The sequence below is a fragment of the Aquila chrysaetos genome, unplaced genomic scaffold (assembly GCF_900496995.4).
Source record: "Aquila chrysaetos chrysaetos unplaced genomic scaffold, bAquChr1.4, whole genome shotgun sequence".
NCBI lineage: Eukaryota > Metazoa > Chordata > Aves > Accipitriformes > Accipitridae > Aquila > Aquila chrysaetos.
Genome location: NW_024470349.1, coordinates 8,610 through 23,847, shown reverse-complemented (window position 1 = coordinate 23,847; position 15,238 = coordinate 8,610). Strand labels below are relative to the sequence as shown.

At 57.9% G+C, this 15,238-nt stretch overlaps 2 protein-coding genes across 3 annotated transcripts; both read right to left on the bottom strand.

Annotated features, from left to right (window-relative positions):
• Positions 1–860: 860 nt before the first annotated feature.
• Positions 861–4,870, bottom strand: LOC115337562 (zinc finger protein 835-like). The gene is made up of 4 exons (XM_030005941.1): positions 4,735–4,870; positions 1,891–2,526; positions 1,696–1,715; positions 861–1,637 (listed from the first exon to the last, which is right to left on the bottom strand). Exons 1-4 carry the CDS (start codon positions 4,868–4,870, stop codon positions 861–863), a joined length of 1,569 nt encoding a protein of 522 aa, XP_029861801.1.
• LOC115337563 (butyrophilin subfamily 1 member A1-like) lies at positions 4,369–12,674 on the bottom strand. Of its 2 annotated transcripts, XM_030005942.2 has the most exons (11): positions 12,523–12,674; positions 11,573–11,689; positions 10,602–10,949; positions 9,370–9,651; positions 8,641–8,748; positions 8,163–8,183; positions 7,753–7,773; positions 6,915–6,935; positions 6,546–6,566; positions 6,168–6,200; positions 4,369–5,538 (listed from the first exon to the last, which is right to left on the bottom strand). In XM_030005942.2, the coding sequence occupies exons 2-11, from the start codon at positions 11,670–11,672 to the stop codon at positions 4,931–4,933; spliced, it is 1,563 nt and encodes a 520-aa protein (XP_029861802.1). In that variant the 5' UTR covers positions 11,673–11,689; positions 12,523–12,674; the 3' UTR covers positions 4,369–4,930. The 2 variants fall into 2 exon arrangements, with proteins under 2 accessions (XP_029861802.1, XP_040977633.1); XM_041121699.1 differs by lacking the exon at positions 6,915–6,935.
• Positions 12,675–15,238: the final 2,564 nt, after the last annotated feature.

Here is a 15,238-nt window from a genome sequence, read left to right as displayed (position 1 = left end):
CATCCTCCCATCCCCAGCCCTCCCCCGCATACTCCACCATGAAGAATCCCAGACTAACCCCACATCATCCCCATTGATCATCCTCATCCCATCCCATCCTCATCCCCATCCCCATCCTCATCCCCATCCTCCCCCCATCCTCATCCTGCTTCCCGGCAGGACTCGGAGAGCTTCAAACTCCTTCCCGGTGCAGGAGCCGTGCCGATGCAGACGGACGCTCTTCGGGATTTTTATTAAATGTAAAAAATACGTAAAACGACCAAGGAAAAAGAGGGGAAAAAGAAACCCAAACCCCAACCCCAAAGGCAGAGCCTTCCTCCCTCCGCCGGCTTCTGCCGGGAGCAAGAGGACGATCCCTCGCCGGTGCCCGAGGTTTCCGGAATTCGCCGCGCCCGCCAGGTTTCGTCTCCGTCCGACGCCGGGAAGAGAAGCATCGCGCTCCGATCCGCCTTTTTTTTGGCCCAGAAACGCGCGCCCCCCCCCCCAAAAGAAAAAGGCGAAGACGACGAGTCGGTCGACGTGACCCCCCCGCGACGTCCCCGCCGGGCGTCCCGCGGCTCCGGCGGAAGAGCGGCGTCCCTCGGGGAGGGGGACGAAGGCGAGGAAGACGCGCTCCTCGCCCCGCGCGCCGGCTCGGCCCCTCGGCCGCGGCGAAGAACGTCCTCCCCCCGCGCCGGGACTCCCTGAGGTTTTCTCTCCGGCCCTTCTCCCCCCGCCCAGCCCCCGGAAAAGCGAGACGGGCGTCCGCCGCCGCCTCCCGACGGGCGCCGGAGCTCGACCCGACGTCGCGGCCACGTCTCCGGGCGAAGCGAGCGGGCGCCGGCGCCGGCGGGCCGCGCGTCTCCCCCCTCCGCCCCCTCCTAATCCGTGTGCGTCTTGGCGTGGGACGCCAAGGAGACCCTGGTCCGGTAGCAATTCCCGCACTCGGAGCACCGGTACGGAGCCTCTCCCGTGTGGGTCCGCTCGTGTTCCAGGCATTTGGAGCTCATGGTGAAGCCCTTCCCGCACACGTGGCACCGGTAGGGCCTCTCCCCGGTGTGGATCCGCTGGTGGACGATGAGGTGGGACGTGTTGGTGAAGCTGAGGCCGCACTCGGGGCACCGGTGGGGCCTCTCCCCGGTGTGGAGCTTCTTGTGGAGCTTCAGGTTGAACCTCCGCGTGAAGCTCTTCCCGCACTCGGAGCAGAGGTGGGACCTCTCGGCCTCGCGCGCGCCGCGGCGGGAGGGCTCCGGGCTCGCCGTCGCGCCGGGCCGCCGGTCGGGCCGGCTCTCCGGCTGGCGGGGCGCGAGGTCGGCGCCGTGGCCGGAGCTCTCCCCGCGCTCCGGGGGCCGCTCCTCCGGGGCGTCGTCGGGCCGCCGGCGTCGGCTCGGGCTGCTCACGCTGCCGAAGCCTTCCCGGCGCTCGGCCGCCCGCTCTCCGGCGCGGACCGTCTCCCCGGGGCCCCCCGGGACCCCCTCGCGGGGACGCGGCCGCTCCCGCCCCTCCGCGGGCCGACGGCTCCCGCCCCCGGCTCGGTCCGCGGGCCGCGACTCGGCTCCCGGCCGCCCCCGCGGGACTCGGTCCTCCTCGGGCCCCGCCCGCAGGACGCTCCTCCGTCGGGGCGGGTGCTCGGTCTCCGGCCGGGAGCTCTCCGGGGGCTGCGGGGGGGGGGGGGGGGGGGGGCGTTGGGGGGGGGGGGGGGGCGGGTGGGGGGGCGGCCGCCGTCACCTGCGGGGAGAGGACGGGGCCGAGGCGTGGGAGTCGGGGGCCTCCGCCCGGACAGAGCGGGGGGCCCGCGCCCCGGGTCTGCCGGGACGGGCCGGACCCGGGGCGCGGAGCGGGGCCCTGGCGGGGGCGCGGGTTACCTGGGGGGGGCCGCGGCGCGGGGGGGGCGGAGGGCGTCGCGGGAAAGGGGCCGGGCCGGGCGGCCGCCCTCCGCGCCGTGGGCCCTCCGGTGCGCGTTGCAGCGGAAGTTCTGGGTGAAGCCCTTCCCGCAGACGGGGCACTTGAACGGCTTCTCGCCCGTGTGGACCGTCCCGTGCCTGACCAGGTCGGAGCTCTTGCGGAAGCTCTTCCCGCAGTGCCGGCAGCCGTAGGGCCGCTCGCCGGTGTGGACGCGGCGGTGCATGAGGAGGTACTGCTGCCGGGCGAAGCTCTTGCCGCAGTCGGGGCAGACGTAGGGCTTCTCGTCGGTGTGGACGGCCTGGTGGGAGATGAGGTGGGAGCTCTGCCCGAAGCTCTTCCCGCAGTCCAGGCACTTGTAGGGCTTCTCGCCGCGGTGCAGCATCTCGTGGACGAGGAGCGGGGAGCCGTCGCTGAAGCCCTTCCCGCAGACGGAGCAGCGGTACGGCCGCTCGCCCGTGTGCAGGCGCCGGTGGCGGACCAGGTGGTTCCTCCAGTTGAAGACGCGGCCGCACTCCTCGCACGCGTGGGCCTTCCTGGCGGGACGGGGCGCCGGCCGCGCCTCGGCCCCCCCCCGGGCCGCCCCCGTGCCCCCGCCCGGCCCCCCCCCGGCCCCGCCGGCCCCCCGGCTTCGTCCCGCGTCGCCTCCTCATCCTCGCCCGCCGCCTTCGCCCGCAGCCCGGGGCTCTCCTCCTCCTCCTCCTCCTCCTCCTCCTCCTCGCCCGTCCGCCCCATTCCTGCGGGGGACAACGGCGGGGGGGGGGTCACCGCCGCGCTCACGGCCCCGCTAACGGGGGGTCTGCGGGGCTGCCCCCCCCCCCCGCTGAAAACCCCCGGGACCTTCCCACCATCGCCCCCCCCCCCCCCCGGCATTTCCCTGCCCGCCGCCGCCCGCGCCCCCCCCCCACCTCCTTATCGCTTGTTTCTGACGCAGCTTCAGCTTTAACCGCCCCCCCCCAAAAAAAAAAAACAAAACCCAAACAAAAAAAGCGAGGAAAAGGGGTTCCCCACGCGGTGCGCATCCACCCCCCCCCCCCCCCGCGCTCGGCGTGGCCGTGGGGTGAGCCCCCCCGCAGCCGAAGGAGGGGGGGCTGTCGGTGCGCGTCCCCCCCCCTCGCACCGCGGCGGCTCAGCGCGGCCCCAGCCCCTTCCCGTGGCTCCGCGCAGGCAGACGGGCTGCGACCGCCCCCGGCCCGCCCCGGGGGGGGGGGGGGGGGGGGGGACACGGCGGAGCATCCCCCGCTCCTTCGCTCCGCCCCCGTGCGCAAAGGGGGCGGGGGGAGCCGCAGCGGCAGCAGCCCCCCCCCCCAACATTCCCCACCCCCGGGGGGCGAGCGTCAGCTTGCGGGGGGGGGCAATCAGCCGGGGGGGGGGGCGGGCAGGACCCTTGAGGGGGCATCGTCCTCGGGGGGGCATTAATCACCCCCGGGGGGGGCATCACCCCTGCGGGAACATCATCATCCTTGGGAGAGCAGCATCGGGGGGGGCAGCACCCCCAGGAAAGCAGCATCCGGGGGGGGGGGGGCAGCACCCTTGGGAGGGCATCATCCTTGGGGGGGCGATATCCTTGGGGGGGGAATCACCCCCGGGGGGGGGCATCACCCCTGTGGGAACATCATCATCCTTGGGAGAGCGTCCTCTTGGGGGGGCAGCACCCCCAGGAAAGCAGCATCCTCGGGTGACCGTCACCTAAGGGAGAGCAGCACCCCTGGGGGGGGGGGGGGCATCATCCCCGGGGGGGGGGGCAGCACCCCTGGGAGAGCAGCACCCCCCAGGAAAGCAGCATCCTTGGATAACCACCACCCAAAGGAGAGCAGCATCCCGGGGGGGGGGCAGCACCCAAGGGAGAGCATCATCCCTGGGGGAGTCTCACACCCCCCCCCCCCAAATTGAGGAGCATCTCCCAGGGGCTCAGCAACCCCCCCCGGGGCGGGGGTGCAGCCCACGGGCGGGCTTCTTGACCCACCTTTGGGTGGAGAAACGGGTGACGGGAGGGGAGAACCGGCATCTGCCGGGGTTCCCCCCGCCGCCCCCCCCCCCCCCCCAGCGCCTGCAAATTTCGGGGCGCTCGGTGAGATTTTGGGTTTCCAAGCTGCTGCCGGGGCAGGTGGGGGCTTTGCTGCCGACGTCGGCGCGGCCGAAAGCCAACGGAGAAACTCCGCGCCGCGGGTGGGGGGGCGGTCCGTGGGACGCGGAACCCTTGGAGATGCCTACAGGGCTCGGGGGTCACCAGCTGAAGGGTCCGGAGACGCAACTCCAAGGCCCGTGAGGGTGCTAATTAGCACTAATGACTCTCATCGCCCCACCTAGGAGCAGCTGATGACCCAAGCCCGGCCCAGGTCGCTCCACCTCGTTGGAGGAGCCGCGGCCAAGGTTGGGCTGCAGCCCACGGCTCCTCCGGAGCTGCCGATTCGGTGCTCGGGCTTGGCCCCGGATCCGCCCGACGATGCGGCCCCTTCCTCCCCATCAGACAACCCCCGACAGGCGTCGAGGAGAGAATTTTTATTGAAAGAACATCTTTTTGTAAACACAGGTGACTGTGTTGCGACACCCGGGGGGAGGTGGCCATCAGGAACCGAGCACCACGAATCCCCCGCTACGGGAACGGCACCGCGGAGACCACCACCCATTAAACCGGCCGTGTTGGATGGGCCTTCAGGGACTGGAGAGAAAGTGGGAAAGAAGAAGGTGGAGACACGCGGCTCCTTCTTCCCGGACTCTGGTCTCGGCGGTTGGCACCGTGGGGTTTTCCTTCATGTATCTCAGGTGGGTTCTGACACCCTTCTTGGTTCCGGCTCTGCCCGTTGTGAAGGTCGCGGAGACAAGGAGACGTCACCTTAGGAGAAGACAAACGTGTCTTGGCCGCCGCTCCGTCCTGCTGCCGACCGCAGCAGGATGGCTCCTCTTGGGTCGAGATGCCGTCGTGGCTTTGCTGGAAGAGTCTTGGGACGCCGCGGTGGCACGATGCGACCCCAAGAGTCTTGGGCATCGACGGCGGTTGCTTGTGGACAGCAGCGTGGATTTTGCCCGTCTTGGTCACGTCCGTCGGTCAGGCGCTGTCCGGGAGGGTCTGCAGGGGGGAGGACGAAGGGAGAAGAGGCTCCTCTGCGCTGGGGACGCGCGGAGGCGAAGGAGGTGCCTTCAGGTGGAGTTGGGCCATCTGCTGCACGCGGAACCAGGGACGGATCCTCTCCCCGCTCAACGGGGCCAGCGGGAAGGTGAAGAGCAAGTCTTGGTTGTCAGCGTTGAAGAAGGCTACCTCCTGTCCCTGGAAGTCCAGGTAAACCCTGATCCTCCGAGGCGTCTGGGTGAGGGCGAGAGCTGTGTGGTCTGGGGAGGTCACAGCCCAGTACTTGCCCCCCCAGTGGTAAAGAGCCAAGATCCCAACTCGAGGACCTGGGTTGATCCACCCCTTCCTCTTCGTGGACTCTTTGGCCACCCCCATCGCCCAGATCCCTCCTTCCTCCGTCGCCACGTCCACCTCCCAGAAGTGTCTCCCCGAGACAAATGTCTCCCGGCCCAGGACGCAGGAGAAGGTGTCGTATCTCTCGGGGTTATCCGGCACGGCTTGCCACGTGTGTCCACGCCGTACGCTCTTCCCGCCCGCCGAGAGGATGAGCTGGGGGTGCGCCGTGTCCTCGTCCAGCGTGATGTACGCTGCGGGGAGAGGAGGAGAGCTCAGCTGAAGACCCCCCCCAACTCCTTTGGGGGTCTCCTAAGGTTGGTTACCTTCGGAGAAATGTTTTGGGGGACCTCGAGTGCTCAGGGCCGCCAGAGCTTGGTCCTGCCTCCCACCACCTCTAGCGTGGTCCCGGATGATGCCTCCTCTAGGAGACCACGTTGGCCAAGTGCCAGCTGGGATGCGCCTGCCCCGTTTCGGGAGCTAAGGGACCTGGCGGCGTAGGTGTGGGCTGCTCTCTGCCGGTGCAGAGAACGGACTTAAACTCAATTAATTTAGGAGGAGGAGGAGCCTTATTAAACAGCCGGGTCTACCTCTTGGGGAGGAGCCAAGAGCATCACCCTGGGTGGAGATGCAAGGAGTTTCCCCATCTTCCCCAGCGGAGCTTGGCTGCGAGCGTCCCAGCTCTGTCCCCTCCTCGAACACTGGCTTCCACGCTGGGCGTCAAGACCTCGGCTCTTTAGAAACAGCCCCAAAATTGCTTGTTCCGTGGGCAGAGGAAGCAGAAAGCCCCAGAGCAGTTGGGGTGTGGAGGTTCAGCCCTCGACTTATCCACCCCCGCCTCCAGCAGCACCCCCTGGAGAGGCAAAGCGCGAGACCCGGGTACCTTCTTCCACCGGGACGACGGCGTTTCTCCACCCTGAAACCAAAGAGATGTGATCGCGAGAGGGTCCTCTGCCACGGGGAGGGGACGCGGGGGGGTGATTTGGGGTGGCGGTCCCCAGGGCTTGCAGACCGGTCCCAGGCGTGCTTTGGTTCAGTATACTAAAATTTAATTTATTTTACGACACGGATGCGCCAAAATGGGAACCTGGGCATCCTTTCTGGTCCAGTTCATCATTTTTTTAGACCCTGGGAGTGTTTTGTGATCGGTGTCAGTGGGGTCTCGGAAATAAGCCCGAGCAAGACCCATCCCACTCCCGAAAAAACACGCGCCGTTTGGAAGACCACGGGGTGGGGGAGGAAGAGCAAGGATCAAACTTACGCAGTTCTGCAGCGTGTTTCTCTGAAAAAGAAAAGAAAAATAAATGTTTTCAGTAAAAGCATGTGCTTTTGGGGGTCGAAACCTCACACCTCGATCCCTCTGTAGGCACCAAACCCAAGGGCGTGTTCAGACATCCTTTGACGGTGCTAGACCTCCAAAATCCGCCCAAACGGGGGAAGCAGATGGGAGGTAAAACTGGCCTGAAGGAGGGATTTTGGGGCACCCCAATGGGCTGGAAGGAGTTTGTGGGGTTGGTGCCACCAAGAAGTTGGGCTCGACCTCATTGGAAGCTGGATGAAGAATGTTGGGGGAAGGTCTTCTCCTCTGACCCAGGCTTTTAGAGGGTGGAAGAAGCAAAGCAACACTTACGTATTTCCATGTCACGATCCCCTGGAAGGGAAGAAAAACCACAAATAAAAGCAGGAAGAAACACATGGGATTGCTGGAAAATGTTAAGGTGGTGCTGGCAGCTTGTCCAGGCGCCCGAGGACCTTTTTGCTCTTTTTCCTGCCCAGGACTTTGGAAGCTGAGTTGAAGGAGGGGTGGGTTGATGTTGGAAGGCAATGCAGGTTTTTGGGGGGAAAAACCCTGCTGAATTGATTGCCCTAAATGGGATTTTGGTGGGTGGCGTGCCCTTATTGTAAGAGCAAAAGGGTTCCTTGGTCCTTCTCTTGCATGACGCTTTTTGTTAGCTGTGTTGCCATCAAAGCTAGTGATTTTTAATTTGGGAAAGAAGAAAATTTGGGGATTTATTGCTTTCTCAGATGGCTTTTGGGGAGAAATATGCAAATTTGAATTTTATTCCTCTGAAAACAAGGAAGCTGCTTCTTATTAATCCAAAATTTTAGTCCTCCAAAACCCAGGAAGCTTATTTTTTATTATTCCAAAATTTTAGCACTCCAAACCCAAGCTCTCCACAAAAGCTATACCAAAAAATATAGTTAAACTACGACAAATGTGTGTGCTATAGACGGGCTTTGTAAACCACAGCCCATCTCCTCAGAGGTTTATTATATGAAACTAAAGAGATTTGGTCTTCCCTAAGGTCGGTTACCCGAGCTGGCCAACTGGGATGGAGTCACGCACGTTATTTGGGCCCCAATTTTCCCACTTCCTCACTGCTGGTTTATGAACTCCCATGATGAAGCCCAGCATCTGTCTGCAGCTCTTACTGTCCCTCAGAGAAAAAAAACCCCACGTTACTTACGGATTTCGGCATTGCGTTTCTCTGAAAGGAAAAGCAGAAATAAGTGTAAGAAGAAGTTTCCTTTCTCACAGGAAAGTTGTCAGCAGCCTGGGGTATGGGGAACGGTGTAGAAGCTCAGCTTCAACAACATAATTGGCAGAGCTTGGTTAAAAAAAGGAGGAAAAGCAGGGAAAAAAAATAGGGATTTTCCAATTCTGTGGGGGTTTTGGTGTGCTTTCAGAATTTAAATGAAATCTTGTCAATCCTTTTCCACTCCTCGTAATTCTTTCAAATGGCTTTTTGGCAGGAAATTACTCGGCGAACGCCACTGTTTTAAAAGCAAATTTAGGAGACGCACCCATGCTAGACCCGACCCTCCTTCGCTACCAAAAAAATTACTATTTTAAAAGGGGGAAAAAAGCATCTCTTACCAAGTTCTACGGCGTGTTGGGCTGTAAGAAAGAACAGAGGAGGTCACGCGGGTTAAAGGAAGTTTTCTCCCGCACCTATGTCATGGGAGGGCGACCCGTGAGGGAGGCGTTCGCTGAAGACCGGGTGTTTTTTGGCTTGGTTGATGCTGGAGGGGGTTTCGGTGTGAAAGGGGGATGTTTGCGCACGTTGGAGCTCTTCTTCCTTTGCATCCCACCCTCACGGTTTGCTTTAAAGGCTTTGATGGTCAACCCGGTCAAGGTCATGAGCTATTGGAGATGGAGACTATGCTTCTGGTCCCTAAAAAGTTATATTTTTGGAATATTTCAACGGGACAGAGCTCTAGCGAGTCTCCAATGTCTGGGGGCAGGTGGTCCTCCTTGGAGCAGGTCCGTATCAATTCAGTGGGGTCTTGGTTGCCCAGATGCCCTCACGCCCGCTTGGGTGCCCAGATGCCCTCTTGCTCTATCCTAACCTCACCTCGTAGCCGTAAGACAAAAAGAAAGACGACGACCAGCGAAGGTAAGCAGGCAGCCAGGGTCACGAACAAAGCTGCCATCCAGGGAGAGTCCTTTGGGAAAATGGGGTCTGGAATAGAAAAAATTCCCCAAACTGCGTTAATTTGGGATGCAATTACAGGTATAGGTTGTGTGTCGGAGTGAACGTGGCTATACGTAAACACGTGGGGGTGCTATGCTCTTATATAAAAGTAGTTTGTTAACGTGAGCCTGTTGGAAATTCAAAACTGGAAAGAAATCCCCACAAAAGTATTCTAAAACATTTTTGCATTTAATGTTCCGGGATGGGAATATGTAGAAAACCGGTGTCTTGTAAGCGCTCGGTCTCCTCTGAGCATCTTTATTGAAATATTTAGACCTGAGGTTGCTTTTTAACAGAAAATTTTAGAATTTTAATAGAAAATCCCTGCTTTGCGACGGTTCTTAAGAAAACTACGCTGAAACCAACTCTCTGCTAAAACCCCAGTTCTGAATATCCCTGACTTGGTCTCTGACGGTCCAGAAACCTGTTCCTCCTCCATCGCACGCTCGTGATGCACGGAATGGCACGGCTGAAGGTACCCAACAGACCCCCCATGCCCAGAAGCCTCCTCAGATGCAGCCAACAACCATCGGGCGCATAGAATTAGGGGAAGAAAACCCTCATTTTCCGGGTATGACTTCAAAAACCTTAATTCTGTTGGTAAATCACCTGATATAGAAACGGTCAAGTCCTTCTCCTGGGGAAGCCGCGTGTTCCTGACGGAACAGGACACGTTTTGTTTTGCGTTTCTTTGGATGACGATGGACTTCTCCACTTCAAAGAAGCTGTTCTGGTCCTGGGAGCTGGATTCAGTGAAGGATGGGAGCTGCCGGCCCTGGAAATCTCTCCACAGCATCTCAGGCTTCGGGTACCAGCCGGATGCTCGACATCCCACTCGGATTCCCCCGTCTTGGTAATCCTCCACGGAGAGGACGGGGCTGGAACCCGAAACTGGGACCAAAAAAAAAAAAAAAAAGAAAAAAAAAACCCATCAGCCAAACTGAGTGCCCATCCCGGAGAAAACCTTCTCAAAGCTTTTTCCATTCGCAGCCGCAAAGGTAGGGCAGGACTGGTGAGAGGCTCATGGAAAACATCTGAGCTTGGAGTGGAATTGATGTTATTTATTCCTATTTTCCTCCTTCCTCAAATAAACCCCAAACCGCGTGAACTTTCGGTTTTCGGGGACAGCCCGAGCCTGACTTATTTACCCTCGGTGATGTCCTCAGAGTCACAGGACAACCGTGAAACCGCGCAACCCGTCTGGCACGGCCTCTCCTGAAGAGAAGGACGGGCCAGATGGAAGGCCCTGGGATGAAGCCATCTCCACCCAAGTGGAAGCTCATGCCCCCCGCAGACCAAGCAAGGTGAGACCTGCTGGGTTTGGGGAGGAAAGTGCTGCCTTTGGACACGGGAGATGCTTGGCCAACTGCAAGGTCAACGTTCTCCAGCTGGGTGTGGAGCCCGAGTTCACGTCTGCTCGTGTCCCACCTTGGGACAATTTGGAGGCTGCACCCTTCATAGGACAAGGTGCCCGAGGTTGTATCTTTGGGTTCAGCCGTGTCATCTCCTGCTCCTTCCATGTGATCTCCTGTGACGCAAGCCAGCTAGAGATGAAGCCAGGGCTGTGGTCCGAGATGGTTGACCTGACCTGGGGGAACCAGGAGGTTTCTACTGGGTTAGAGGATGGCGTTGCTGTCTTTGTGAGACTTTAGGGGTTTGGTAATGGGACAGTCGACATTCTGCAGGGACCTGAGGCCGTGCAGGTCAGCAGATGCTCACGAGGAGCTGGGCTATCAAGCAGAGGAAAATCAAGAGGGGTTTCTGAGTTGTAGTGGGCAAACGGGACGTGCCAGCGGTCCATCTTGTAGGACAACCCCAACTCCCTTTTTTTTTTTTTTTACCCGCTACGTTCAGCTCCAGCGTGGCTTCTTCGTAAAAATCCCCATCTTTGATGAGACACTGGTACTGTCCCTCATCGCTCAGCCTGGTCCTGAGGATCCTCAAGGAAGCGTTCCCAGCAGAGATGCCCTCTTTTAAAAACTCTGTCCTCTCCTGGTATTCGGGCATCTGGGAGGAGTAGTGGTCCTGCCCGCTGTGGTAGAGGTGGACGTAGACGGAGAACTGGGTCCGAAACCACCTCACCTCCATGTTCTCGGCGTTCAGCCTGGGGGAGAGGTGGCAGGGCAGCACGACGTCTTCTCCCATGACGGCCACGATGGGGTGGTCGGGTCCCAGGACTCTGAACCGGGCTGCGAAAGGGCGGCAGGTGAGAAGAAGACACACCTGAGACAACGCATGGGCACGAGCGGTCCTGCTCCTACATTGCCTGTGAAAATAATTGTGGTTTTTTTTTTTTTTTTTTAAAGGATTCTGGTTGGGTTCGTGGCACGTCCGGAAGCAATCACCGACCAAGCATGAAAGAGCATCGCGGTGGGTGGAAGGACCCAGCGTACAGCTGCCGCCACAGCTGGATCTGGAATGTACCCCAAGAAGATGAGGGGAAGCGTGCCGAGATGGGAATGCTCTTGTCAGATGAAGCAGCCAAATGATGGAGGAGAAGGTACGGAGGGAGAAAGGGCGGATTTGGGGGGCACAGGAGTGCTGGAAGAGGGAGCTTGGCGGTTTTTTAGACCGTCTAGGACTGAGCTAGCTCTTGACCTTCACCCATGGGGATGACGGATCCCCAAACTCTCACCTCCTGGTAGGACACTTCTCCCCCTCAAGTCCCCAGAACGTTGCTATTTATCCCACCCAGCTTTAAAAAAAAACAACACCTTTTTGCATCGTATTAACAAACTGGTGTGTGTGTGGGGGGGAATATATAAGAATGGATGGATGTCATGGAAGAAGCAGAAGCACTGGAGATCCTTACTGCAGCCCAGCTGACGGACGTGAAAGCCAAAGAAGAAAATCACGACGCAAGCCGGGACAGAGGTGACGCGAGGGAGGCGGGAGCGTGAGGAAACCAACATCTTCCCATCCAACTTCACTGGAGAAAGATGAATGGGGGGAGAAAAAAAAAAAAAAATCAATTAAATTAATGTAAGGTTGAGGGTGGTGCAGAGAACATCACTTTGAGGAGGATTTTCTAGATGAAGCTTGATCAGGAAAAGCCGGAGAACTAGGCAATAGCCAAAAAACCCAAACCCACCCCAAACCGTAGGTTGGATGGGACCACCGGGATCTCTGGACCAAGCCCTGCTCACAACGGGGCCAGGGATGGAGACCCCCATCCCACCCCAGACCTTGTCCCACCTACCCAAGATAAAAAAAAAACTTTAAAAAAAATCCCATTTTGGTGTCCCACAATTCCCGCGGCCCTGGCTCGGACCAGGCACTGCTGTCACAACTCTGCAAGGGCTCAGGGCCTCCTGCAAAGCGGGGAGGAAAGGAGGGAAAAAACGGGTAAGTTTGGGGTGGGGGGAGCTGATTTTTTTCCAATTCGTGGTGCTCCCTCAACTGTAGGGGGAAATCTGCAAGTTAAAATGATGGGTTTGGGGGCAAAAATAGAGGGAAAGCCGTCCTCTGTCCCGCACAGCTCTGGGGGTGCGGTGACCCCAGATGATGCTGTCACGTAGGGGTCACCTTTTGGGGGGGGGGTGGGACCTGGGGGGGGTGACGCATGCCTGACGCCATGGGACAGGGTTTAACAGGCTGCAGTCTTAAAAAGAACAATAAAAAACCCCATTAACCCCCCCCCCCCCCCAAAAACCCAACACCCATCCCAGCTCCACCCCCGGTCCTGGGGGGGTCCCCCCCAGTCGCCCCACTGGGGGCTGCGCCCCTGGGACCCCATCCGCCCCCCCCCAGCCCCCGCCCTACCGGTCCTGCGGCCGGGGTACGGGCGGCACCGCGGGGGGCTGCGGCGCTCCGGTCCTGGGCCCCCCCGGAGCAAAGGGGAGCTCGCCAAGACAAGCGCCCTCGCAATGGAAACCCTCGTCCGCTTCCTGCTCTATGGCTGTGGGGAAGGGAGCGGAACTCGTGCGGAGCTAAAAAGTCTACGAGTTAAACATTCTCCATCGGAGATCACGTCTACGAGTTAAACATTCTCCATCGTGCAAAGGTCAACGCAAACGCATCCTTCAGGCCAGACGGTCTCCGTCCGTCCGTCCGTCCTGGCTCCCCCCGAATCGGAGAGCTGAGCGGGGGTTGGCAGAGCCTGCTGCACGCCAGCCTCTGGGCGTGGAAGAGAAAAAAAAAAAAGGAAGCGGAAAGGAAAAAAATTATATATATATTTATTTTTTTTATATTTTATATATATTCATATATATTTTATATCTCATATATTTATATTTTTATATATTCTGCTATATATTTATTTATATATTTTATATATACACACACAATTTTTTTCCTTTCTGCTTCCAGAAATGTGAGCTGTTGCATTCACGAAGAAAAAGCCAAGCAGGTATTTTTTTTTTATAAATGCACATTTTTAATGCACATTATTATTATTCTTCCAGGCGTATCGCGCACGCCGAGAAGCATTTGCTCCCCTCCCAGTACAGGTATTGCCTTTGCAAGGGTCGGGTTTTTTGGGCATCTCCCAGGCTGCTTTCCATGCAAAAAAAAAGAGGGGAAAGAGCTTTTTTAGGAGGGCTGAGTCTTTCAGATCAGCTGCAAGGAGCAACACTTCTACTTTCGCCCGACGGCTTTGCTGTCCGCACCGCGGTCGCTGTTCGTCCAACGCGTGGTACGTCTGGGATGTGTGAAGGGGTTGGAGCCAGAGCCAGAAATAAAACCTTTCACTGAACTTCTCCTTGTCTTTTTTTCACCAGAAATAAACCTTTTTTTACACATCCCCGTCTTTTTTTTTTTTTTTTTTTTCCCCACAGTGCCATCTTTTGTTTTAATGAAGCAGAGCCCAAATAAAAACAGAAGCATGGAACCAGCTTGGATATTTTATCCCATTTCACTCTTTCCCCTTTTATACCCCTGGAAAGGGCAGTTGCCAGACGTGGACACGATTATTGGAGTTCTCTGAGCAGCGGAGCAAAACAAGGTAAAAAAACCCCAAAAGAGCAGAAGAGAAGAATGCACCTGGGGAGAGATTTTCTTTCGTTAACACGGAACGGTGCTCGTCCTGACGAGGTGCAAGTCCCTCGGCCGATGGTGCCCTTCATGCCGCCATCAGCAGCATCACCCTCACCTCACCCGCGCCAGGCACAGCTCAGCTTTGGCTTTATTTACAGTTATTAAAAATGCACAGTTCTAAACTTGTTTATTTATTTTTTTAAACTTTTTTTTTAACTTCTTTTTTTAAACTTATTTCTTTAAAACTTTAAAAAAAACTTTTAAAAACCCTTAAAACTTAAAAGAAAACTTTAAAAAACTTTTTTAAAACTTTTTAATTTTTTTTTTAAATCAGAATAAAATTCCAAACCGAGAGATAGGTGTTTTCCCACCATGCCCCTTGGACCAGGAGCCCACCTCGGGTCCTTTGCCCCAAGAAGATGCAGCACCCAGCAGTGACGTCCTCTCCAAGCGCTCAACAGCCACCGGACTCCTCTCCTCTTTCCCAAAACTGTGCAGCAACCAGGAGAGGAGGAGCTGCCCCATCGATTGCAGCAGAAACGCTCAGTTTTGCTGCAAAAAACCAGTTTTTTTCCTAATTATGATAGGCCAGGGTGGCCGAGCACGGCTCCAACCCATGAACCCGCTCTGGTCCACCACTCCCGGGAGGGTTGGCTTGGTCACCACGAAGCTCAGCTCCATCCCAGCGCAGCTTCAAAGGTTTGGAGATTAATTAAGTTAATTAACAGCCCTGATCAGCCCCCCCACACACTTGGGAAGCCCTGCCCATGGTCCGGGGGCTTTATTTAGGCTCAGCCTGGGGGTTTTTAGTCCTTTTGCAAGATGCCTTGGAAGAGCATCCGTGTGGATCTCGTTGGTCCATCCCAAAGGACTCCTGCCTGCTCCAGCACATCAGACATCAATCCCTTCCTTCAAACCTTGGCCGGGCTCCTGGGGGGGTCGTGTCCGGGTTAGACCCCCAATCCCGGCCAAATGAATAGAGGGAGAGGATGAGGTGGATTTCCCAAGGGAATTTGGGGAGGGGGGAGGCGGCCTCGGAGGGGAAATTTGGGAATTGGAGGGTTTAGGTGGAAAGGGTTTAATGGACAGGGGGGATTTAATAGCTTGCAAGAAAACAAAAAAAAAAATCTATATCTCCACACATGCAAGGTATGAAGCAGGGGTGTTCTGTGTCTTGGGGGGGGTAGTGGAAGAAAAAGTAGTCTTAGATAGCAAAATAGTCTTAAATTTGCTATACAATAGCAATTAACAAGTAATAGCAATATAATGAACAAGTCAGCAGAGCGTGCTGGTCTCTGCGCTCGCACCTCTGCCTGGCTTGTGGCCGGGGGTGTGATGGGGGAGCAGCGGGGTTCAGCGGTGGTTGCCCCCCCCGCTCTCTCTCCCACCCCTGCTTTCCCCTTATCTGCCCCTTTTCTCCCCCAAAACACCCTCTGGCATCACACCTCCCTCCACCCCAGCCCTGTCGCATCCGCACCTTGCCCCCCCCGCTGCAACCCCCTCC

Bases quoted from the DNA above. Each gene is read 5' to 3' on its own strand.
- LOC115337562 (XM_030005941.1), bottom strand. From the start codon at position 4,870: ATGCCCAAGACTCTTGGGGTCGCATCGTGCCACCGCGGCGTCCCAAGA. The intron at 2,527-4,734 runs GTTTGTCTTCTC...GAGGATGAGGAG, and splicing joins CGGAGCGGCGGCCAAGACAC to GCGACGCGGGACGAAGCCGG. The intron at 1,638-1,695 runs GCCCCCCCACCC...CCCCCCCCGCAG, and splicing joins CCCCGCAGGTGACGGCGGCC to CCCCCGGAGAGCTCCCGGCC.
- LOC115337563 (XM_030005942.2), bottom strand. From the start codon at position 11,672: ATGTTGGTTTCCTCACGCTCCCGCCTCCCTCGCGTCACCTCTGTCCCG. The intron at 8,749-9,369 runs GTGATTTACCAA...TTTCTATTCCAG, and splicing joins CTTGACCGTTTCTATATCAG to ACCCCATTTTCCCAAAGGAC. The intron at 6,936-7,752 runs GTAAGTAACGTG...CTTCCCTTCCAG, and splicing joins GAAACGCAATGCCGAAATCC to GGGATCGTGACATGGAAATA.